Source organism: Sturnus vulgaris, chromosome 1 (assembly GCF_052056855.1).
Source record: "Sturnus vulgaris isolate bStuVul1 chromosome 1, bStuVul1.hap1, whole genome shotgun sequence".
Classification (NCBI taxonomy): domain Eukaryota; kingdom Metazoa; phylum Chordata; class Aves; order Passeriformes; family Sturnidae; genus Sturnus; species Sturnus vulgaris.
In genome coordinates, this window is record NC_142243.1 from 129,812,155 (window position 1) to 129,836,619 (window position 24,465).

General features: G+C 42.9%; 2 protein-coding genes across 2 annotated transcripts; one reads left to right on the forward strand and one right to left on the reverse strand.

Moving 5' to 3' along the window:
* Positions 1 to 3,498: 3,498 nt before the first annotated feature.
* On the forward strand, positions 3,499 to 18,370 carry E2F5 (E2F transcription factor 5). Its single transcript, XM_014870743.2, has 9 exons — positions 3,499 to 3,718; positions 9,725 to 9,834; positions 10,534 to 10,695; positions 11,904 to 11,947; positions 13,723 to 13,787; positions 14,713 to 14,977; positions 15,699 to 15,899; positions 16,328 to 16,372; positions 17,638 to 18,370. The coding sequence occupies exons 1-9, from the start codon at positions 3,593 to 3,595 to the stop codon at positions 17,745 to 17,747; spliced, it is 1,128 nt and encodes a 375-aa protein (XP_014726229.2). The 5' UTR covers positions 3,499 to 3,592; the 3' UTR covers positions 17,748 to 18,370.
* RBIS (ribosomal biogenesis factor) lies at positions 18,328 to 24,160 on the reverse strand. The gene is made up of 3 exons (XM_014870744.2): positions 24,002 to 24,160; positions 19,932 to 20,048; positions 18,328 to 18,495 (listed from the first exon to the last, which is right to left on the reverse strand). Exons 1-3 carry the CDS (start codon positions 24,119 to 24,121, stop codon positions 18,427 to 18,429), a joined length of 306 nt encoding a protein of 101 aa, XP_014726230.1. The 5' UTR covers positions 24,122 to 24,160; the 3' UTR covers positions 18,328 to 18,426.
* Positions 24,161 to 24,465: the final 305 nt, after the last annotated feature.

Here is a 24,465-nt window from a genome sequence, read left to right on the forward strand (position 1 = left end):
CCATTCTCTCTTGTGTCACCACATGCCCTTGTAACTAGACTCTCTCCATCTTTTTTGTACCTGAAAACATATTTAATCTGCCACTGTTGGAGAATGTGCAACTACTGCAACTTACAGTAGCTTTTTTGGCAGCATAGTTTGGTTTTCTCTGCAGCAATAAGCTTCCTACCAGGCTTTTGAAATAGAGGAGATAATAACCTACAAGCTTCTTATAGAAGCAAAACATAAGCCTCATGTTAATATTTTGTTATACTTATTTCATGGTGGAGGCTTTACCATCTCCACTGTACTCAGGCATTTACTTCATTTGCTTGTTCTCCGAAGATCATAAACTGTTACTGAGCTACCCTGTCCTCTGAAGCATTTTCATGCTGCTCTAGTAAAGAGATCTGTGAGCAGTAAAACCATGGGGACACGCTGGTACACCAGGCGGAGCTGCTTCCTCCTCCCCTTGCACCTCCCCCTTTCAGTAGCTGAAGCAGAGTCCTGTTGCTGCAGTGACCATAGCAGCCCTAAGCTGACTTTACCGTCAGTTGTTCAGAACCCAGGCTTTAGCACATTGGCACAGTCTAACTGAGAGTGCATTTTGGTGCCCAGCAGCCCTGTAAAAGTGCTTTATTTAGTGCTAGTAAAAAGCCCTAACCTTTGGGGACCTGGGGGTACTGGCCGACAGCCGACTGAACGTGAGCCAGCAGTGTGCTCTGGTGGCCAAGAAGGCCAATGGCATTCTGGCCTGTATTAGCAATAGTGTGGCCAGCAGGAGCAGGGAGGTCATTCTTCCCTTGTACTTGGCACTGGTGAGGTCACACCTTGAGTGCTGTGTCCAGTTCTGGGCCCCTCAGGTTAGGAAGGACGTTGAGATGCTTGAATTCATGCAGAGAAAGGCAACGAGGCTGGTGAGGGGCTTGGAACACAAGCCCTATGAGGAATGGCTGAGGGCTTGTTTAGCCTGGAGAAAAGGAGACTCAAGGGTGACCTTATCACTCTCTACAACTCCCTGAGAGGTGGCTGTAGCCAGGTGGGGGTTGGTCTCTTTCTCCAGGCAGCATCTAACAGAATGAGAGGACAGCCTTGAGCTGCATCAAGGGTTAATATAGGTTGGCTATTGGGAAAAAGTTTTTTACAGAAAGAATGATCAAGTACTGGAATGCCTGGGGAGGTGGTGGAGTCACCATCCCTGGATGTGTTTAAAAAAAGACTGGATATGGCACTCGATGCCATCGTTTAGTTGAGGTGTAAGGGCATGGGTTGGACTCAGTGATCTTGAAGGTGTCTTCCAACCTTGTGATTCTGTGTGAGCCCTGCTGGATTTGTTATCAATTTATTAATGAAAGCTTGTTGTGTGAACCAGAGCTTGATACTAGCTGCTTCTTGTTATGAGGTGCAACTTAAGCGTGGGATGAAAGGACCTTTGAAAACATGGGCACAAGTTGAAAGCAGAGGTCATGGCAGTGAAAACAACACCCTGATCATCAGTGACTAGTCTTTGATAAAGCACAACCTTTAAATCTGGGAACAGACTCTTTGTATTAAGAATGGAAGTAGCAGTAGCAAAGCAAAATTTTTAAAAGCAGCCCAACAACTGAATAAAGTACCTGCAACAGCGTGGGAAAACAACTCCCACTCTGCTTTGCACAGGGGGAAGTGTGTGGGGCTGGGAATTGTCTAGAGGTTGCATGGTCTTATAAAAGGGTAAAATTCCAAATTTGTGGAGGGGACAGAAAGCAGACATCTGCTTCAGCTCTGATTCCCTGCAACGAATTCCCACACCTGACCCATGAAAACACCAGGAGTGAGGCATCAGCACTGATGGGGAGGTGTCTGCACTGCGGTACTGTCAGGTAAGGTAGGAGAGAGCTGCTAAAGACTGTTTGGTTGGAATCTGTGCCATCAGTTCATAGTATGTGAAAATTAATAGTGGCAATGACTAGCGGGATGTAAGGACTAACTTTTAACTATCAGTTCTCTAAAGGCAGAAGAATTACTTTTTACTCTTGTGCTCTATGTACTCCATACACCGTATGAGAGAAATGCTCACCTGGAAAGCTGTTCAATAGTACTTTCATGGATACCATTGGTGCAGAAAACTTGCATTACTTCAGAGTGCTTTTCTGTCATGTTGATCAAGTGCTTCCTGGGGCACTTCTTTTTTCTTTGCTTATTATTTGACCAAGCTACACTTCGGGTGAAGTAATTGAATACCTGGAATGCACCAGGAAGTTAAAGGAATTTGTTCTTACCCTGATTCAATTTCTTAATTTCGCCTCTGAGTTTTAACTCCAAAACTGTTGTTCTGAAATTTATATTCTAATCTCATCATATGGAGTTGTTAATATTTTTAACATTAATTCATTCTATTCCTTGCTCTTGGCTCAGGAATTTCATATTACAGTACTTGGGAAAATGTACGTCTTAGTAGTGCTTGGAACATTTGTTTTTCTTGCAGATGACTCCATCTTTGGCACCGTTTCCCTCTTTATGCTTACATGGCTTCCTTAGAGCTTTTAAATAAGTGTTTAAATGATTTTTACCTTTTCAAAATGGTAAAATAATAAAGATATGGTGCAGGTGAAAGCTGTACCAAATTTTCCGAATTTAAAAATTTCAGCCCATCATGACTGAAAAACATAACTTAATAAAAGACATAAATAAATTTAATTAAATAAAAATAGAAAAAATGTGAGCACCGACCCTGTCAGATGCAAGTCATGTTCTTGTGCATTAATCACAAATTTAAAATCAATTCCATTGTTAGACTTGGTTTTCATTTCCCAACTGGAGAATGATCTATTTCAACACTGAGTATGGAACCAAGAAATTCTTGCCTTTCTTGAGACCAGGTCCTCCTGTGATGCCAGGTGCAGAGAGAGCGTGTTACCATGCACATATTGTCCTGAACATGCTATTGCACGTGCAGGTTCAGCTCCTGTGTGCCATGGCACACCCAGGGTACCGTACTCCTCTGTGATGGGTGCCTGAGGCTCTGCTTTTCTTTAAGTGCATCTCCGGAATTCTTATACAGCATAGATTTCAAAGTTTCTTTGCTTTTCTTCGATGGTAACTGAGGGAAAGAGGCGTACCTGAATCAAGGCCAAGTATATTTGAACACCAGTGGAAGGGGTTGGTAATTCCCTGTGCCCCTGGCCAGATCAATAGCGTGTCCTGCGCCTGGCCTGGGGGGTTGTGAGAACATCGTTCGCAATTAATGTGTGTGTTTTTATATCAAATACAAACAGTGAAATGAGCGACAAGGAGCTATCGAGGCGGGGGCAGGCAGGCTCGCGGGACGTATCTGGCCGCCTCCAGGCCTGCGCTACCCGTCCTGAGGACCCTGAGCGAGAGCCCGGAGCGGGCCTCGCCAGCCAGGTGTAATCCCCCTCCAGACCGCGGGGCCGCCAGCCCTGTCCCGGCCGGAGAGCGCCGGGCCCGTCCCCGCCGCGGCCGCAGCCCCGCGGCCGCACCGCGCCGGTGTCCAGGCAACGGCGGCGGCGTCACTTCCTGCGGGCCGCCCCTCCCGCCGCCGCGCTGGGCCGGGGGCCGCGCTCCCGCTCGGGCCGTTGCGGCGGTCGCGACACGTGGCCCCGCCGGCGGCATGGCCGCGGCGGCCGAGGCGGCGGGCGGCGGCAGCAGCCGCCACGAGAAGAGCCTGGGGCTGCTGACCACCAAGTTCGTGTCGCTGCTGCAGGAGGCTAAGGACGGCGTGCTGGACCTCAAAGCGGTGCGAGGGCGGGGGGGCTGCCGGCGGCACCGCCGGGCACAGGGCCGGGCGCGCTGCAGCCGGGGCGGCGCAGGGCTACCCCACTCCCTCCTTCCTGCCGTCCGTCCTGCCTTCCCTACCGCCCGCCCGGCGCGGCGGGGCCTCCCCCGGCCACTGACGGGCTGCGGGTGCCCGGGGATGGCTGACAGCCACCGCGGTCGGCTAAAATACGCGTTTCGGCTCTTTATAAAGGGGTGTAAGGGGCATCGTGCGTTAAGTTTAACTTGCTGAGAGTGGTCTTACTATCTCCTGTTCCGGGCTCCTCAGCAGAAGAAAGACAAGGAGCTGCTGGAGGTCCAGCGGAGGGCTGCAAAGATGGTGCGGAGTCTGGAGCATCTCTTTTACAAGGAGAGACTTCAGGAGCAGGGCTTGTTTAGTCTGGAAAACACTGAGAGCAGGTCTCATCAGTGCATATATGTATATATATTTTATAGGTGCACGCCGAGAGGATGGTGCCAGACTCTTTGGTGGTGCTCAGTGACAGGAGGAGGAGAAATGGCCATAAAAAAAGCTAAATCACAAGAAGTTTAACCTCAACACGAGGAAGAACTTCTCTACGTTAAGGGTGGCAGAGCACTGGAACAGGCTGCCCAGGGAGGTCGTGGTGTCTCCCTCTCTGCAGACATTCAAAATGCACCTGGATGAGTTCCTGTGCACCTGCTCCAGGAGACCCTGCCATTGTAGGGGTTGGACTAAATGAATTCCAGAGGTCTTTTCCTGCCCTAACAATTCTGTGATTTTTTTTTTTCACTGCCCTAAGTTACTCCCTGCGCTGATTCAGTGTATGGGCTGCTGTTTAAACCTATTTCTTGCCCACCCCCCTCCTTTTAGCTAGATAAATCATGTTGAACAACAGACCATTGCCGCCTTAAACTTTCTGTTATGCGTGAATGAAAGAAGCTGAATTGGCACATGAGTGACAAACCATTGTCAGCCAGCTCTGCAGCCAGCCTGCTGCTTCCATGAGGGCATTGGGCTGCAGGGGCTGGAGCATCTCCAATGATGCCCTGTGACCAGCCCACCTGGGCGAGGTCCTCGTGCCAGGAGGTCACTGTGTGGCAGAAGGTGTCAGTGTCACTTGGCACTGTGTCCTGCCAGTTCCCTGGAGCGTGCTGCTGCTCTGATTGTGCTGTTGGATATGCGGTGCATTGAGGCGAAGATGTGTTAGCCTAACTGGTTAAGGTCGTCAGTGAACAGCTGAGGTGTTCAGCAAAGTGCAGTAAGAGGCTGGCTTGGTGCTCTGCTTAAAGTCCTTTCTGGAAAACTGACCTGCTTTTTGATTACTCTTAATAGGCCTCAAGAGGTGAATGGTGTTCTTGGAGCTTTTTTTGTGCACCCCTGTTCAGAGTGGATGCACTTTGGTGATGTTACCGTGGCTAATGAAACTTCAGTGTGAATAGAGAAGGACACTGATAGGCTTTATATTCCTCATTTAGTTATGCTGTGGTCTGGACAAGTTGATGAGCTCCTTAGTATTAGTTGCCTCTTTATCTAGCAAAACAGAATGAAGATGTCCAGATCTTTGGGATTGCTGTGTAGCTTACTTTATTGTCTGTCATGTCCTGAGAGATGTTCCAGGTCAATCTGAGAAGCAAAACATACTCAGTTTGTAAGACATCAGGCCCAAAAGCTTGGCTTAAAGTGCCAAATAGGATTGACCTGAACAATAAAGTTGGGCTGTGTAGTGGGATGGAACAATGCTTCTTGTTCTCTTTAGTGAGGAAGGTATCTACTCAGAGGGAATGAAAGGGTTGATAGCCACGGAAAAGTTAAGTGGCCATTGCAACCAATCACAGACATTTCTGCTGAGACATATTGGAGACTGGTTTCTGAATGACAGGTTACAGTTTGTTGAAAGGAAATAGTAACTGCAGTGCATAAATTGTTGGTACTTTCATAAGCAGTGACTCAGAACATACATTTCTGTAACTGGTTTTCTCATATATAAGCCATATATATCTGAGGAAAAATAAAGACCACTTTTGTGTTTTGTCAGTGTGCTCAGCAAACTAAAGAACAGGACAGTCTTGAAATGGAACAGAACATTCCAATAAATGATTCGTGCAGTGAACACCTCTAAGTGTCTCCGTGCTGGCTAGTATTGACTGTCTCATGTTGTGCTGCTGATTAGTATTTCTGTAGCAAAACCAGCGCTAGAAGGAAAATAATAAATTTGAAAACAGGTGGACTTCCAGCTTTGTGATTTAGCAATTGAGAAGGAAAATCTGTTCTATGGGCCATTTTCTGGTGATTTTTAATGCCTCTATAATTATAGTTTAGAAGACTGTGAGAGGAAGAAGCTGTGAAAATATTTTAGTGCTGGACACTTCCCTGGTAACATCTGAGAAGTTATGAGAGTGGAAGTGAGAATTTTCTTTACTTGAAATTTGAATTTGCATTTACTTTAAAATCAAACAGCTATTCTAAAATAATGACATACTTGTCACAATAGCCCTGTATAAAGGAATCTAATTATGGAATTAAGTTTAAAACACTAAGATATAGATAGTGATATAGAAGGGAAAGAAAACTAAATTTCTATCTGCATCAACCCATGAATTGCAGGGAAGAGAGAAAAAGAGCAAGATGAGTGAATTTAAGGGATAAACCACATGAATGGATGCTGTTCATAGTGTATGATACTTCTGCCCTAATTTATTAAGTGGGCTTTGTTTCTAGCAGAATACCATCCCTGCTGTAATGATGGTTTAGTGTTTCTGACCATCAGTGCAAAACATGAGATATCTTAAAATCGACTTGTTTTAGAAGTGTACTGGTCAGGGGCAAGTAACTGCCTTACACTTGCTGTACTCCACAGAAGAAGAAAGAGCCTATCTATTAGATTTTACATTCCCTTAATGTTTATATTGCAATGACATTCAGGATTTTTACATAGAATTTGACAAGAGCGCCATTCTCTCACCAAACTGTTGACAGGCCTCTTGGGGAGAAAATGCTGTCATGTGGTACAGACAGAGTTTAGAAGATGCAGGACCTCTTTGCTTTGCCACATGGAGAGGGCAAGCAGTCAGCGCTGGCCCCTGTGCTTTGTTAAGGTGCTCCTCTGCCGGGGTTCCTCTGTTCTCTAGGGCTAGCACAGCACATTTGCAGCTGATGATTTCCGCTGCCTTTTGTCATCTCCCAGGGAGCAAACAAGTTGGGGGGGGGGGGGCGGGGAGGGGCCTACAAACTCTCAATTGCCCTTTTCCTGGACTTTCTTTCTTATTTCTGGCCATGTGTCTGTGCATGCCTACAGCTGAACCTGAGCTGTACAGTGTTTTCTGTATTCCAGGAGCTGCATGATCAGAATGTACACAGAACCATAGATAGCTCTGTGCTTAGATACTTATTCTAGCTCTGAACCTGTCTATGAGACACTCATGAGTCCTTGGTTTGAATACATACTTGATCAAAGTATGAGGGGATATTAGGAGGAATAATGATAGGAATTCAGCAGCTTAACATTAGAAAGATTTTAAGAAAGGACTCTGAAGGTGGAAGCTACATCCACCTATGTTAGCAGGGCCACTGTTGTAGAAGTCCGTTTCTTGACATAGGCTGAGAAGCAATGAGTTTTAAGTGTTTTTGACAACAGATTTGTCTCAGGAAGCTCTTTTAATTTACTTAAATTATTAGTGAATCGTTTATGTGGAGGACTGAACTTTATTTCTGATCCATGTACCAGGCAGAAGGTATCACACTGCTAGGTGCTAGAATGTCAGGGAGGAACTTCTCAATTGCTTTTTAAAATATCTGTGAAATTTTTAAAAGATAATTAGATTACAAAGTCTGTACCAGAAAGCTAGTGAATGTCTGTATTAAACTCCTCAGCTTGGGAACTGGCACCAGCTTGTGTTGGAATTCTTGTTTTAAGTAGTTGAACTTCATAACAGTGATTGAATTTTTTACAGGGCTAGTCAAGCCAAATAGATATGTAACTGTGTTGTTCATTTTCCTATGAAATGAGCTCCTGTCTTGGGGATCTGGAGCTAGTAGTGGTGAATCTGCTGCTGGTGTTCATGGGAGCTGTGCTTTAGGCATACAAAATGCAGTAGCATTTAGAGTGGAACAATTACTTCAACTTTGAAACATTTGAACTTGGACAGTCAGAAAAAGTTACTTCTTTTTTTTTTTTTAATCTTAAGCTTTGGTTTCATAGCTTCAGATTTATGTACATTGATATCTTTTGCTAGCCGTACAGTTTGAAAATATATTAAAATTATAAAGTATTGCTATTTTGTAGACAGGCCTTTGGGAAAATCTTAAGAGGTAATGAAATCTGTCTCCAGAGCAGTTTCTTTATCATTCAAGCCGTGAGTGGTAGACTAAGTCCTAGGTCAGTATGTGGAGCAGTGGGAACAAAGCAGAAAGTTAAATAGCATCTAAGTGTGTGCTGTCCGTTCCTTGCACTGTAATAATGTAAACAGCTTGTAGAATAACTGAAGACTCTGACATGTATGGGGTGCTGATTCAGCATTGTGCAAATGGCATCAGCTCTGTCACTTGCTAGATTTTTAAGACTCTCTTGCAGTCTTTGGAAGCAGTGTGTACATATGCAGCAAAAACAGCAGATTAAGGTAGCAGGTGCATACCTACTGAAACAAGTGATCGAAGAGCCAGATTACTTGGAGAGAACTAAACTGCACTTTATATATATTTGCATGCATCTTGTTTTGTTAGTTAAGAAAATATTTTAAAAGACGCATACAGGTGATACAAAAGATAAATGCTGCTAATGGTGTCAGTCAAAATAGTGTCAAGGAGAAAGAGCAGTGTTTATACTTCATCGCTATAAGAGTATTTTTTTAATCTCTGTTCTTTCTTTTTATCCTTTCAACTTTATTTTAGTAGCAAAAGGTAACTGTACTATTAAGCAAATAAATGTGGTTTTCCTTCCAGATTATGGTTGTCTCGAGCTGTACCTTTCTTTCATATAGACTGCTTACAAAATGCATACATTTCGTGGAGTGTTGGAACAAACCGAAATAAATAATTTTGTTCCTGTAGTAGAAATTATTTGCCTTTATGCATTAGTTCAAATTCAGAAGTCTTTGCCTACCCTGCTCTTTATTTTTCTTCTCTTTTGTTTTAATACATACAATCCCATGTAATCATTGTATTTAAGTGTCCCGACTAAATACAGAGTCAGTCTCCTCTCTGCTTTCCTGTCTTTTAGTGAGTAGTCTTTGAACTTGAGCTGCCTTTCAGGTGTGGAAGGCATGACTAGCCCATTTGCTTATTTTATCTTTACTCTTTGCATCAGTTACACAAAAGTCACCATGGAGAGAAAGCAGTAAGGCATGAAGTGGGTGCCGCTGCGTGACACCGCCTTGCTCGGAAGGGCGAGGAGTGACAGCCCTCAGACACGCTGCACGGCTGGCTGTGTCAGCAGCAGCATCCCCGGCACCTGGACCAGGCTCAGTGTCACAGATCCAGTGAGCCCTTGTGCCCTGCGAGGGGCGTTTGTGCAAGGACAGCGCTGGCCTGAAATCCCGCGGCTCTCCTGCAGCCACTTTGTGAAATTACAGCCCTGTTGTTCCGTATCCTGGCACCACTGAATCCAAACAAAGGCTGCAATACCTCCAGTGTCAGTGGAAGGAATGATAAACTTAGTATGTCCTTGGCTTCAGAGGCTTGCCCCACTGCAGGGTGTCGCTGCCTGCCTTCCAGACCTTTTCCTGCCCTCCAGAAAGAGCGTGGCAAGCTCCTCCATGCAGTTGAATGTGCTGCAGATATTGGCCACGGACTTTGTGACCTGTGAGCTCCCCTCTCTCGGGAATGGCCAAGGGACTTCTCCCTGTGCTTTGTAGCACTGTGTGCAGGTGCTGAACTCAGAATTCATGATGGTATCTGGCTCTTGAAGAGTGGAACCTTCTCCCTTCGAAGTTATGTTAGATGGCATTTTTCCAAGGGAGTGGTCTGTCTTTCCCTCAGCATGCAAGTTTCTGATACTTGTTCTCCCCACAGGCTGCTGATACGCTTGCTGTGAGGCAGAAGAGAAGGATCTATGATATCACCAATGTTCTGGAGGGGATTGATCTCATTGAGAAGAAGTCAAAAAACAGCATTCAGTGGAAGTAAGTTATGTCAGTTCTGCAGATTTTCACATGCCTAAGAGCAACAAAAATTGCCTCCTTCTACTTCTTCTGACTAGATATGGCACCATAAAATTAACATTTTGCTAATCAATGAGCAATATGATGTTGTAGAAGTACAATTAAGTTGCAAATGAACTGTATTTGTTTTCCCTTTAACTTGTGTCTGTGATACATAAAATCAAGTTTAAAGCACACAGAACGGAAATTTTCAGAAAACTTTTAGTGCTACTTTATAACTAGCATGTGTAGTTGAAAAATTCACCCTGAATGAATCTGGGGGGGGATGTCAGGACACACTGTCTACACCTACCTGCCCTACCACAGTCCTTGCCTATTTTCTCCTTGGTGTCTGAAGGTAAAAGCTCAAGATAAGAATTATAGGGGAAGGAAATAGACCCTGCCAAACAGTGCCAACACAGGAAAAAAAACTGCATTCCAAAAGATGTACTTTTGTAGAGGGAAATTCTAAATTTGATCTGAAGTTGAGCATTTTCATTTTCTTGTCAAAACATTACTGGGAGGTTAAATGCTCATTTCCTTCATATTGAATAATAGTAGATTTTCCAACTGATAATTTAGACTATTATTCTAAGACTATTAAAAATAATCTTAAATTATCACTGGATGTTTGCTATAGATTTTCACTTGTGATTTCATGAACCCTTATCCCTTTTTAAGAGGAGTAGGTGCTGGCTGCAATACAAAAGAAGTCATAGACAGGCTGAGGTATCTGGAAGCTGAAATTGAAGATTTAGAGCTAAAAGAAAAAGAATTGGATCAGCAGAAACTGTGGCTTCAGCAAAGTATCAAGAACGTCATGGATGACTCTACAAACCACCAATATCCTTTTAAATTAACTGTGGGCATTTTGGAAATAAAATTAAAGCAACAGTTGAAGTGTAGGTAATGCATAAAGCATAACATAACTCATGTTACCCTGAAACAAGGTAAGGCAAATATTTTATCAGGTTTTACTTCAATGAAAGAAGACATAAATCTTATTTACATGGCTTTTTTACCTTCTGTGACTGTGATTAGTAACATGAAAATAATTTAACTTATATATATGTGCAGTAGTAACTATTGAGTTAATAGTATAATCCTATTGTCTTACCTGGAGTTAGTTATATTGCTTTCCAGAACTTGAATTTATATTTTGTTACCAGTGCTTTACATGAATATTTTTTGTTGCTTCATTCTTTCAAAAAGATTAAGCTGTCACCTAAAGATAAATGGAACTGACAAAATCCTGAAGCTTGTTGAGGTTCAAACTGGAAAAAAAAATCTTATATATAAATACCAGAGGGTTCCAGCTGCATTGCTTGTAAGCATGTGTTTAGCTGTCTTGCAAAACAGACACCTGAGAATGGGAGCAGGAAAGTGCCCCTCTTATCTATAGCACTATTCATAAGAACTTAAAAATTACTGGAGTTTCTGTTCAGAAACTGTTTCTGTAAAATGGATTTAGTAGCACTGGAGATTAAAAACTAAATGTTAGGAGGAACTTTTGGTACAGCTAGCACTGAAATTGATCCCTCAGGGAGGTGGTGGAATATCTGTCACTGGAGGTTTTGCAGAGGAGGAAAGATAAACGTCTGTCTGGAATGTCTGAACAGTGGATTGATCCTGCCTTGAGGCAGAATTCTTGAGGATGAATTCTGAAGTTCCCCCTAGCAGTATTTTTGTGTGATTCTGGGAATTGCTGACATATATCTGAAATCTGTATTGTCTCATTAGCAAGGTAAATGGTATTCTTCGAAACAAGATTTTACATGTTCTCCTTTTTTAGAAGAATCTCTTCTCATTCAAGCTACACAACTATTTCTCCGTTTGTTTTTTTTTTTTGCTGACACAGGCATTTTCTTTAAAACACAGAATTTGTTATTTGTAACGAGCCATTCTGAACGTCAAAAATAATGCCTTGATTACACCTCTAATAATAATAATAACATTATAGTTTAGGCTCAGTTTGGACAAACTTCTGAAGGGCAGCAATTACCAGTTCTGCATTGTTTTAAGAAAGAAAAATGTTCCTTGACGTAAATTACATTTTCATATGTCACCCATGAAGATATCTGCAACTGTTTCAATGGTAAGTTGCTGCTAGGCTGTATTTCTAAAGTGAGGGATTTCTTGAAAAATAAATTGATAATTAACCTGCTTTTCTTGCACATATTTTGAATTGAGTAGTAGGTAGAGGTCTCGCAATGTTCATGGCTACCAAGTTCTGTCATTTTCTAGCTGTAGTCACAGGTTGTATAGAATGGAAGCTCAGCTGGAGTCCTGGTTTTGGATGTCTTTTTTGGTATTCATACTTTTCAGCAACTTGCCACAGGCCATTAATGGAACCAAACAGGACATGTTGGTCCAACCCTCCAGAAAAACCCAGGAAGATCCAAAATTTCCATCAGTTTTCTAGTAGTAACTGTGGCCAGACAGAACTTGTGGTGCTGTATAAATGGAGCCAGCAGAAGGTCAGTGATGGGGCATTGCTACTCAGTCTAAAGGATTCCTGTACAGGTAGTTTGAAGACATTCCTGGGAAGTGCTGGCAGAGGTTCCATTGACATCATCTCCTGATCCTGGGGCACTCAAGGGAAGATTGTTGTTCAGCCTCCAGCTAGGCTCAAAACCGTCTTTTCTTTGCCACATGGAAGATTTTTTTTAAATAAAAACACAAGATTAGAAAACTACTGCAGAATTTAACAAAAATGAACTGTTACTGAAAAGAGTTAGTCATTACAAAGCATGGAGGCACCTGGCATGGTGCTCACATAGTACTTCACCTCAGTGTTTCTTAGGAGGCAGAAAAAGAAAAGTGTTACTCCAAATTAGTTATGGACAAAGAGGAAATTATGTGCAGGTAGGCAAGTGATCTGCAGTATTGTGCCAGTGCTGTGCATGTAACTGTGGTCCTCAGTTTTAACCAACGTATTTTAATGTGCATAGTAAGCCACAGATGAGTGTGACAGACAATTGTTACATCCCAGTTGTAGGTGGTATGGAAACCACGAGCTTAGATACTTGGAAGTCTGGCACTGAAGATGAACATTAATACCTCTTCTTCCTTCTGTCAAATCTCTGTAGTAACACCATTCATCAAAGTCATAAAGTGAGCTAGTCCAGAGAGAGATCTGGTTTAGCTGAAGTTTTATGAGGAGCGGCTGAGGGAGCTGGGATTGTTTAGCCTGCAGAAAAGGGGGTTCAAGGGAGACCTTATCATTGTCTACCTGAAAGTACCTGAAAGGAGGCTGTAGCCAGGTGGGGGTCAATCTCTTCTCCCAGGCAACCAGTGACAGGACAAGAGGACATGGCCTCAAGCTGCACCAGGGAGGTTCAGGTTGGACATCAGGAAAAATTTCTTCAAGAAAGAAATTGGATCAGACTGGCCAGGAAGGTGGTGGAATCACTATCCATGGAGGAATTCAAGAAACAACTGGACATGACACTTAGTGCTGTGGTCTAGTTGACAAAGTAGTGATCAGTCAAAGGTTGGACTTGATGATCTTGGAGGTCTTTTCCAACCTAAATGATTCTTTGATTCTGTGAAAAAATGAACTAGTTAAGTATTTTCACTTTATGTTTTATATACAACTAGAAGAAAAATGGGTAAAGAACATGGTAAATCTTGTACTGTTGTGAGAAAATGCTTCTGGAACTATGATCTAAGTATTGGAATTCTGTCATTTATACTATGCAGTATACTTGGATCTTAGAGGGACTACACGTCCTACCATAAGTGTATATATGCTAAATTATGCAGTACTTTAAGTGGCCCTAGGGAATTTCTAGATCTCATTTGAGTGATACTATACAAGACTTAAGAAAAATACACTTAACACTTTCTTAAAAATTGCTGTTTAACCAGGAGATACACTTCTAGCAATTCAAGCACCTTGTGGTACACAGTTAGAAGTACCTAGACCTGAAATGGTATGTACTGGTTTCTTGTTTACCTAAGCGTTCTAGAGCAATAGTGGCAAAGAAGAGCTGTTTTAGAGCAGAGGACTTGCCTCTACCCATTTGCAAGAGGAGGGGAGAAAGGATTAGGATTGTTGCAGTTGAGAAGAGAGAGGCTGGACAGAAAAAAGTGGGTTTTGTACACTTAAATGAACTAATAATAACCCTGCCTTCTATTAAAACCAAAATATACAAGTGGGCTTCTTTTTCTCTCTTGCTTTTAAATGTTACGGCTTTCAAAATAATGCATAGTTGTCATGAATTCTCTTGAGAACTCAATGACTTTTATGTGTCAAGTTTCTCTGTTATATTGTTAAAACAGATGTCTTATGAAAAAGCCTTTTAGATTTAAGTTTTGATGTAATTTAGATTTAGTCTCATGATACTAGATTGGAAAGAGAAACAGACTGCAATCTTACTTGAGCCAAAAGGATTAAATTGGCAAGATTAAAATAGACCTAATTATTTACTTCTGTCCATCTTTAACTTTTTTTTGTTGTTGTTGTTGCAGTGCTTGCTTTTAAATAGTGTTTACATAGTTGGGAGAGAACATTGTATGAAGCATCATAGCCACTGTTCTTACAGAAGGCTGAAATTCACCTGAGAAGTTTCACAAGCTATTTTTAGTGAGGCTAAGCACAGTCTAATATCAGTAAAAGCATCCCAGGCTAAAGCCATGAAGTTGATCAATGGTACTGTCTTTGTCCGTCTCTGCTGAAATCAGTTCAGGCAATGGTAAGGTTCTCTGCAGGACCCAAGTTAGCAGCTGTGATGTTGGGTTTTGTTGGGTATTTTTTGTTGTTGTTGAGGACTAAAACAGCTGATCTAAGTCTTCATCACCTTGCACAGTTCCAAGTTCTCAAGGAACAGTAACTTTTGTAATACACAATCTTTACAGGGACAGAACGGACAGAAGAAATACCAGATCAATCTTAAAAGTAATTCAGGACCTATCCATGTGCTGCTTATAAATAAAGAATCGAGCTCCTCCAAGCCCACGGTGTTTCCAGTTCCTCCACCCGATGACCTTGCACAGCCCCCATCTCAGCCTGCAGCTCCAGCAACTCCGCTTAAACCAGCTGCAGCTCCTCCAAATCCCCCAGAACATGACCCGAACCAAGGACAGGAGTTACCACAAACAGCAGTTGCGGACACACCATCAGGTGGATCCAGGGGTTTTCCTACCTCTGATGGGTGGGGGAGGAAGGCAGCTGGAGGGAAAGAAGAAAGTGTTAAGAAAGGTGGTAGACAAATGAAAGATAAAAAATTTGCATAGGGTTGTAGCTGTTCATTAAAAAACTACTCCAGGAGCTTAGTAACAGCTGTCAGGAGGTTACAGACACCTCTTCCTCTTCTGTCTGGTGAAACAGATGCTTCCCTCACATCTTACCATCTTACACTGAACAGGTTTTGGATGTAATCCTGTTAATTATTCTGAGGTGCTTCTCCAGAATGCATTATGGAGCAAGATTGCAACCTCTTGACGGAGGATATGATTTGAACGTGTACCTTTTAATGAGACTGATAATACAGGCACCAGTTCCAGCTATTGTACCACAAGGTCGCTTACTTTCTTCCACATAGCCACAGTAAGAGACTGCCTGAATATAAAGTATTTTTTTCATAGTAATAGTAAATTAATAGGAAAATATTTCAGAAAATGCTGTATTACAACTGCATTCCTGAGGGGTCCTGGTTCCTTCATTTATTAACCTTTAATTAATTGACAATTAGTTAAATTGTGCCTGTGTCTGTGGAAGGGGAAGATTTCTCTCACCTGATCCCAGACATTGGCCATGCTCTCCTCAAAAGACAAAGCCAGGGCAGGTGCTGTGTGTTCTGTTTCACCATAACAGACTTGTAACACGCCTTCCTTCTGTGTAGATGGCAGTGCCCAGCAGGACAGTGCAGCCCCCGCGGCTCCCTACTCCAGCCTTCCGGAGCCAGAGCTGTACCCCAGCCTGTCTGGAGACAGTGCCCAAGCCTCAGCCAGCTCCAATGACTACCAGAGCTTGCTGCCTCTGGATGTCAGCTGTATTCTCAAGCCAAACTCATTTGACATTGCAAAGATGGAGGAGCCCGCAGGTAGGAAGCAGTAGTTCCTGTTTAAATATTTCACTAGTTCCCTAAGCCCATCTTTGTGACCAAATTACCAGTGAGTTACACAGAGGAAACAACAGGTCTCTGTTTATCTTCTAATGAAGCCACTGAGCCAGCTCTGAGAAGCATACTAATTTTGAACAAATTAGTTTCTTTGCCCCCATATAAGCTTCAGATATATAGCTCTTGGGTTTTAAGAGATAAGTGGGAAAAATGTACTGGGGGCAAAACTGAGGGATACAAAGATAAGTATATTTTACATGTATATGGCATAGTATCTCTACAGCTTCTACACTGCACAAGCCATAGCGTACTTTGCAATTCACTGTTTTAATGCAAAGAATGTGTTGACTGCTATAAACAGGTATTAAAAACCCCCACATACATAAAGCATGTGCTCCTGTCTTTCACAGGAAATATCAGTGGAGATATTATTGATGAACTCATGTCTTCTGATGGTAAGTATTTAGCATCTTTTCTAATAATCACAAGTAGCAGCATGGTTTTTGTGTGAATAGCACTTAGAAGGCATCTGTTAAATCTGATGCCAAGAGTCAGTATGAAACTATTTTCCGGTGTTGCCTCCTCTGTCACTCTTGTCTTTGCTCCCCTTTCTATTCCCTGCAACAGTTTTATTTAACAGTCAAAATATGAAAACCTTAATCCAACAAGCACTTACATGCATGAATAACCCACTTGTACTTAATTTAGGGACAAACAAAGAACAAGCTGATGATTATGTGCTGCATTAAAAAAATTAAGTCTGGTTTAATTCCGTTCTGCCTAAAGCTTTGTGCAGGCGCTTTAAGTATTTCAGAACATAGTTCTGGGTGCAGACTGATACATGTCCAGCTGTGATAAACTAACAGAACAAATGTCACCCATTTCTTTGGCCATAGTGCAGCACTGAACCACAGCTGCTACAGAATTCATGTACTTTCTACCTCTCTGCCTCTCACTGAGGTGCCAGGCAAGGAGCTGAACTCGACTTGCTTTGTTCCTTTTGCCCTGTGTTCTGTAAGGCCAATAATATCTGCCCCTCAAGCAGACAATCTCAGGGGTCATCCGGAAAGAGACATGTGGTTATAAGATCCAAGGGGGCAGTATGGGATTTTGTGAACGTGCCAGTATGTGGTTAACATGGAAACAGCCTCCACTTCTAAAACAGGGATGGCATACTCAGCTCATGTACACTGTATTAGATTTCCTACAGTGCAGTGAGAGCTGAGGCTTCTCTTCTTGCATTCCCCCCACAAAGACAGCTTCGAGTCCATGCCTGAAATGCAGTGTACAGACAAACTGCTAGCTTCCATTTCCCTTCCATAAAAATAGAGATAATGCCAAGTTCCTTACTTTTTTAAGGCCGATACATGCAATATTGTAACAAGACAAAGGAATATAAATTATGGCTTTCTAGCTAAAAGTTTTCAAAAGCTGCTCAGGAACTCCTTTGCTGCAGAAGAAATTAAACCTATATTCCAAGGCTGTCACTCCACTTCAGCAAACTGACTTAAAATACCAAGCAAAAAATGGCATATACATCACTTACTACCTTAGTTTGAATGCAGTACAGGATTTCATGGTATGTATCCCAGTGAGCTTGTCAGATCATCAAGACTATTTTAATTATTAAGACTAACACTGATGACAAACATACTGAATTATGATAGGGCTGATTTTCCGAAAGTGTTTTAATTTAAACTAAACTATTCCTGCTTTACAGTTTTTCCTCTCTTACGACTCTCTCCTACTCCCGGAGATGACTACAACTTTAACCTGGATGATAATGAAGGAGTCTGTGATCTCTTTGATGTGCAGATACTAAATTATTAGATGTTGTGTCAACCAGACTACTTATCTACCTCTAACTGTAACATTCTAGACTTCTTCATAACCTAAGTATTTGAATAATGAATGTATAACTTCTTAGTTCACTGACTCTGGGAGTATATTTCCTTTTGCTTCCTTTTAACTACTTCACAAAACAATTCAAAAACAAGAAAAGGGCTCTTATCAAAAATTCTGGCACTTTTTCACCCGAGTGTTTTTCTGTCTAAGCCAATTGGCTGGAGCTTTCTTTAGTAAGAAAAGTGAAAATACTTCATAGCCTTTTGATAATTAAAAAAAAATGATTAGGCTTCTTGCTCACAATTAACAGCATTTTCTTTGAAGCTTTACTGCCAAGAAGCTTTCTATATTCTTTCTTAATTTTTCAAACAATTTTGAAGCTTTCACTGCCAAGTTGAAAAGTGAAGGGTATCAACTTGAGTTATGCTAAATTGTTTCAGTGAACCAATTTTGTGAAGTGCCTTCTGTTTTAGCACTTTAAGTTTCTCACACTGACTTCTGACATTCCACTTTCCTAGATGATAGGAAAGGTCTGTTTGTAGTTTGTATTAAAGTGTGCCAATACTTGTATATTAACAAGATTTTTTTAATAAAATTGTGCAAACAAAGCCATCAGTATTTGTAGTCTTTCATTTCTTGCAACCCCTTCATTGTCCATTTTGCATTACAACTGAGATAATAAGCTTGCGGCAGCATCCACATTTGCTGGTTCCTTTTCCATATTTGTGGAAACCTAGGGGAAAAAAAGAGTTTCAGTTTAAAGAAGAAAACAATTTTTTTTAATTCTGCTTGAACCCTAGACTAATACTCATTGTCCAGAAGATTAGTTCGTCTTTTATATATTTCATTTAGGCTAATTTTGCAGTCTTACTTCAATAATTTGGGGGGATTGCAGAATACACTGAGGTTGAGACAGAAGCAGGAAATGCTTTGTGCTTTGAGAGCATTCTACCAGTAACATAATTGTTCACAACTGCAGTTCACAACTGCTCTCAGCAACACTTTTGCAACTTTGGAGAAAATACTATTACAGCCTGAGTGATTAAATTCAGCAGTCATGTAGAGCTCTACTAGCATAGGAGCACAGTCTGAGTTCTTGGAGGAATAAATGACAAGCCAGCAAGGACAGGATCACTGACTCCAACTGCCTTGAAATCCTGGCTTGGCTTCATCCTGTGCTGGTAGCACTGCCACTTATGTTTCATTTTTCCCTCAGCCTCTCCTTAAGGTATATGACACTTGTTTAGTTGCTCCCAGCTGTACAGAAACTTGATAATCTCAGGCACACTTAGAACTCATGTCCACTTCTCCAAACTCCACCTTCCTCCAACAGCCAGGATGGATTCTTCTGCATCTCATTCTGAAGCACTGCTTTCTCTCCCTGAAACTGTGCCTAGAGCATCAGTCAGCAGAAAGAGTTTATATGGAGGAGCTTGTCAGGAATTAAGCTTTATTAATTAATTCTTGTGCAAGACTGCAAGTAGGCCTGTATTAAAAAAATAGACAAAGGTAAAAGAAACACTGTCTTGAACTTAACTGCTGCAGGCAAAAACTCTACTACAGAAATTGCTGTTTCACGTGTTGCTCCTTCTGATGAGGTAATATGAAGGCTCAGGAGTTGGGAACAGAGAGGCAGAACTGTTTGTTTCAAAGCACTGTCAGGTGCTTCAGGTAGTGAATAGCCAGGTTCATCCTCTCTATGTATTCATGTGGAGCTAAAAGTTTCAAATCAAGGGGACGGAGCTGGGACTAACTTAAAAGAAGCAATTGGAAATCAGCTAGAACGTAAATTAAAATTATGCTTTTGAAGCCTGCTTCAGCATGGCTACCCACCCTCTTCTCTCTCTAATTTAATAGAATTTTAACTTGCCAACCAGGTTTCAGAATTACTACACAAATGAAATTCATAAAACTGAGATTCTAACTTTAAAGCAACTGCATGAATTCACAGATTCACAGAATATTCTGAGGTGGAAGGGACCCACAAGAATCATCAGGTCCAGCTCTTAAATAAATGGCCCTTACAGGAGTTATACCCAACACTTTGGTGTTACCAGCACCATGCTCTGCCCAACTGAGCTAATTGCCTGCAGTCTTAGAGACACATTATAATGCTTCAAACACACACATTCATTTCACCCTCCTCAGACTTTTACAAAGGGAAATTACCTGCTGAGTCTTCTGAGGTTCAGCCGTGGTACCTTTTGATAGCTGCTGGATTTCTTTCTGAACTTCGTCAAATGCTTTATTTATTGCGCTAACTTTTTCTGCATTTTTGATGTTTATCTGGGAGAGAAAAAAATACACACATTGGTATTTTTAACAAAAATTCCACTGATGTGAAACTGCCCCATTTTTGTGCAATTATTATTCAGCCAGTGTTACATGCTTTTCAGTATGTTTTATTGGCTACTTCATTAGGTCATCTAGCTGTGTACTAATAAATTCAAAATTAAGAGTTAAACTTGCTATATTTGAATGAGAGCCCATAGTGATCCAGAAAGAGAACACAGAGAAAACAAAAGTCAGGCTTCACAGGCCCTGCTACACCACCCTCAGCTCCTCTTAGGTGGAGTAAAGAAAGTTGCAGGAAGGGTTCCTTCATCCCTCTGGTGGACTGACCCTGGCTGGATGCCAGATGCCCACCAAAGCCACTCCACAGTTACCTTTTTCAGCTGGACAGGAGACAGGAAATACAGTGAGAGGCTCATGGGTAGAGATAAGGGCAGGGAGAGATCACTCACCAGTTGCCATCGTGGGCAGAACAGACCCAACGTGGGGGAAAAATGAATTTCATTTGTTGTCAAATGCTGCAGAGGAATCTCAGCTCTGACACCTGGAGCACCTCCTCCCCCTCCTTCTTCGCTGACCATGGTATCTTTTAAAAATTCTCACTCCTCTGTTCTGACTGCTGCTGGTGGTGTGTTTCATAATTATATCATCCCTGAGGCACTGCCAGTACCTGATGGGCTCTGCCCTGGCCAGCAGCACATCCATCCTGAAGCCAGCTGGCATTGGCCCTTTCAGACACGAGGGAAGGCTGTGGCAGCTTTTTTGAGGAGCCACACCTGTAGCCCCTCAAACCAAATACAATTTGTAAAGGATTTTACTATTTTGAATTTCTTCCAGTAGCTTACCTTTCATCATCACGCCTTGTATCCTCATTGTTCATACTATAGGTCTGGCCAACAATGTCTACCAGGTTTTACCGCAGTACTTAAAGAAACTGTGGCTGTAGCAGAGTGGAATGTGTACCTCAGCCTCTCTTTTAGCCCAAGTCTGCCTTTGTAAGTTATTGCATCAAAGATTTTGCTTTCAAAAAGGAAGTGCTAGAATATGGACATGTGTTGCACTCTGAGGACAATTGTCTGTGGTAGAGGAGCAGGTTGGATGCAAGAGGGCATAAACTCCCACCACTGCAGCAAAGTAAGATTCAGCTGATCTCAGCCCTAGCACCTGCTGCTTCCAAAGTCTGGAAGAGGATCATAGCCAGGTAATGACCTATTACAACGCAAACATTCCAAAAGCATGCTCAAAGGTCTTCGGGCAACCCCTAATTTCAGGACACCTACTGCTGTTTCAAAGGCTACCCCTGTAATTCATCTCTGAGCAATTTAAACAGGCAGAAGCAAACTGTGAATGGTTACACGTATTCGTTTTGCTTTCAAAGCCTCCATAATTTCAGAGCACGTATACAGTAACAGTAACTCCATTCTGACTGACCACGGAAACCAGCATTAAAAAAGCAGTGGCAATGAGGCTGATAAAACAAGTCAGATGAACACTTTAACTGGGACAGTGACTGGAGAAATACAGCCCGAACTCCCAGCTCTGATCAGAGTGGATGGACTGTTGGTAATGATAGCATAGGGTTAAAATGTTTCTAAAAATCATGGGAATTGCATACAATAGATTCAGGAGGGTGGAAGGGAAGATTGGGTCTGGTAGGCCTGGGAAAGAGAACTAGGCCCTGGGAACGAATATTGAGCTTTGTTTTTTCTAGATCATGTGAAGCTACACCTGCGTAATCATCACATGATAAATGATATGACTGTTAAATGTAACGATTGTTTGGTAACTGAATGTGATTATTGTTTAATCGTAGTAAGAATCATGAGAAACGATGTAATCATGAGAAAGAATATTGGGGGGGCCTAATGAAAATTACAAGAATACATGCTTGGGTAAGATCAATATGTATATAGTATAAAATAGAACAATATGAGTTCAATAATTAATATACAGCTATATAACGAAAAGGGTATAAAAACACGTTCATCTCGGATCCATGTGGGAGTCAGATTTGGGTCTGCACCCCTGATTCCCAGAGCTCTTCAATAAAGTACCTGCATATAATCATTCTGTGATTATGTGTTTTCAACGCTATCAGTAACACGAGGTACAAAGACCATGTGTTCAATCAGGGCCTGTCACCATCTTCCAGCTTCACAGGGGTTTTAGAAGGTTCCAGTCGGTTTTAATACGGCATATCCTCAGGTACTCAGGCAGGACTCCTCCAAAGAAAGCACAGGTATAGCTAGCACAGGTATCTACATCAAAAGTTGTCTGAACAATGGGCTTTTAGCTATTAATGAATAAATGTATTTTAGTGATTTTCTTTCTGAGCATCTTCCTATACTGCTTAATGGTAAGTAAATCACATTAAGCCCAAAGGCTTAATGCATTAAAGAATACAGCTTAAAACATAGAGAATAAAATTTTACTCTTAATAAGCTACTGACTTTTCATGAATATGATTTTAAACCTGTTTCTCTCTTCATTATACAGAACAGTCTAGACTAGGAGGAGATGCGACGCCAGCAACATGAAATTGTTTTTCTGAAGTTTGTTACATTCCTGTCTGTCCATCAGATTAATTTATTGAGTGGCTTTGGCTTGCAGGAGAAAATCTGAAACAGCCTTCTTTTAAAGAGCCTTGACTTTTGTTTGTCCAGCAGACTGCAACTGCACCAAATGGAAAAAAATAAGCCACTATCTGCTTTTATTATTTTTATTAACAGATGCTTTTCTAGAGGGACAGCTGAACACCTGCAGAACACACATCGCAGGCTGGAAGCAGGGTTTGAGAAGATACCATATAATGACTCACTGCTCACAATAAGAAAACTCTTGCTTACATCACCCCCATCCCTCTTCCTCTGAACTGCTCCCTGCTCTATGACCCACCCTCTCCCTCCTCTGGGTTATGCTCCTCTACAAACAGGAAAATAACAACGTTATTTTTGCTTCTTTGTTTTTCCAGTGCTTTAGTATGTTAAACTGGCTCACAGAAACATTTACAGAACATCACAGCCCATGTAAGGTGCAAGAAAGGGGTAGAGAGGAATTAAGAGCAAAGCATCCAACAGTGCACACTCCTGTCCACTGCATCTCACTGACAGTGTAACTTGACAGCTGAGGCAAATAAAACAGCTACTGGATCAGAAAAGGCTCCATCCTTTCCGGTTCTTCCCCACCAAAATGCTTCACTCTGCATTCATTCATTCATTCATAATTAAGTTTGTTTAACTCACCAACCCAGCCCATAAAAACTCCTAATGTATTTTTAATGGCTTTTGCTGCTGATTTAGCAAGTTGAGTCACCTAGTGAGCGAAGAGCTCCTGAGCCAGCATCAAGCAGAGCTGTGGGAATACAGCCCAGAGCCTGGCAAAGGGATCCTTTCCTGGAACCAGGAACGTGATGGAAAGGAGCAGGACTTCCCCTTGTTAGTTGTACTAACTATGCCCGGTGGTTTGGATCAAGGCATTTTGTTAAACTGTACCCTGAACTACACCCTCAGCGAAGCTGTGAATGCAGCCCAGTGAAGGCGAACTCGCTGAACTGCTGATGCGCCCTTTAGCATCGCATTCCTGAGGACAAGGCGAGATACTATCAGACATTTCCCAAACGACACCCCTCAAGCACAGCCGGATGCCTTCTGTGGCATATACCTGCAGATTAGTCAAATGAACTTGCAGTGCTTCTCTTTTTGCAGATGATACATCTGCATATAAACCTAATTTTCCCATGAAAATCGTGCACTTTGCCGTTTGGTGCCCGGACGCACACTGCCCCTCAAACAGCTCGATTTAACCAGTTCCTAGGGCTTGCTCGGTCGAAGGGGAAGAAACCCCGCCGGGCCGAGGCCTCCCGCGGGCGCCGCAGCAAGGCCGGGGCTCTCCCCGAGGTGAGGCGCTACCGCAGCCCGGCCAGCGCCTCCTCCCGCCGCGGCACTCACCTGCTTCAGCCCGGAGGTGACGGGCCGCGCCTTGCCCTTGGCCTTGGTCCTGAGGACGCCGCTGCGGGCGATGCGGAACACGCTGCCGGCCTTGGCGGCCCCGCCGCGGCTCTTGCCCATGGCGGCGGCTGCGGCGCGCGGCCGGGTGACGTCACGCGGCGCTGTGACGCGGAGAGCGGCCAATGGCTCACAGCGCTGTCACGGGCCGGCGCTGTGGAGGCGCAGCGGGGGAAGTGTCCCTGTCCCTGTCCCTGTCCCTGTCCCTGTCCCTGTCCCTGTCCCTGTCCCTGCCCCTGTCCCTGTCCCTGTCCCTGTCCCGTCTCGGCCTCAGACTCGGCCCTGCTTGTCTCTCTCGCGTCTTCCGCAGCCAGCTTTTGCGGCACGGGAAGGCTGAGAACTCCTCGGTGCGCGCCCGCAGCCCAAGTGCCGATCCCAAAGCTCCGCGTTGCCACAAGCACGTGCCC

Excerpts from the sequence above, each read along its gene's own strand:
- E2F5 (XM_014870743.2), top strand. The coding sequence starts at position 3,593 with ATGGCCGCGGCGGCCGAGGCGGCGGGCGGCGGCAGCAGCCGCCACGAG. Across the intron at positions 3,719-9,724 it reads GCGTGCTGGACCTCAAAGCG|GCTGCTGATACGCTTGCTGT; the intron begins GTGCGAGGGCGG and ends TTCTCCCCACAG. Across the intron at positions 16,373-17,637 it reads TGAACTCATGTCTTCTGATG|TTTTTCCTCTCTTACGACTC; the intron begins GTAAGTATTTAG and ends CCTGCTTTACAG.
- RBIS (XM_014870744.2), bottom strand. The coding sequence starts at position 24,121 with ATGGGCAAGAGCCGCGGCGGGGCCGCCAAGGCCGGCAGCGTGTTCCGC. Across the intron at positions 20,049-24,001 it reads TCACCTCCGGGCTGAAGCAG|ATAAACATCAAAAATGCAGA; the intron begins GTGAGTGCCGCG and ends TTTCTCTCCCAG. Across the intron at positions 18,496-19,931 it reads AACCTCAGAAGACTCAGCAG|GTTTCCACAAATATGGAAAA; the intron begins GTAATTTCCCTT and ends TTTTTCCCCTAG.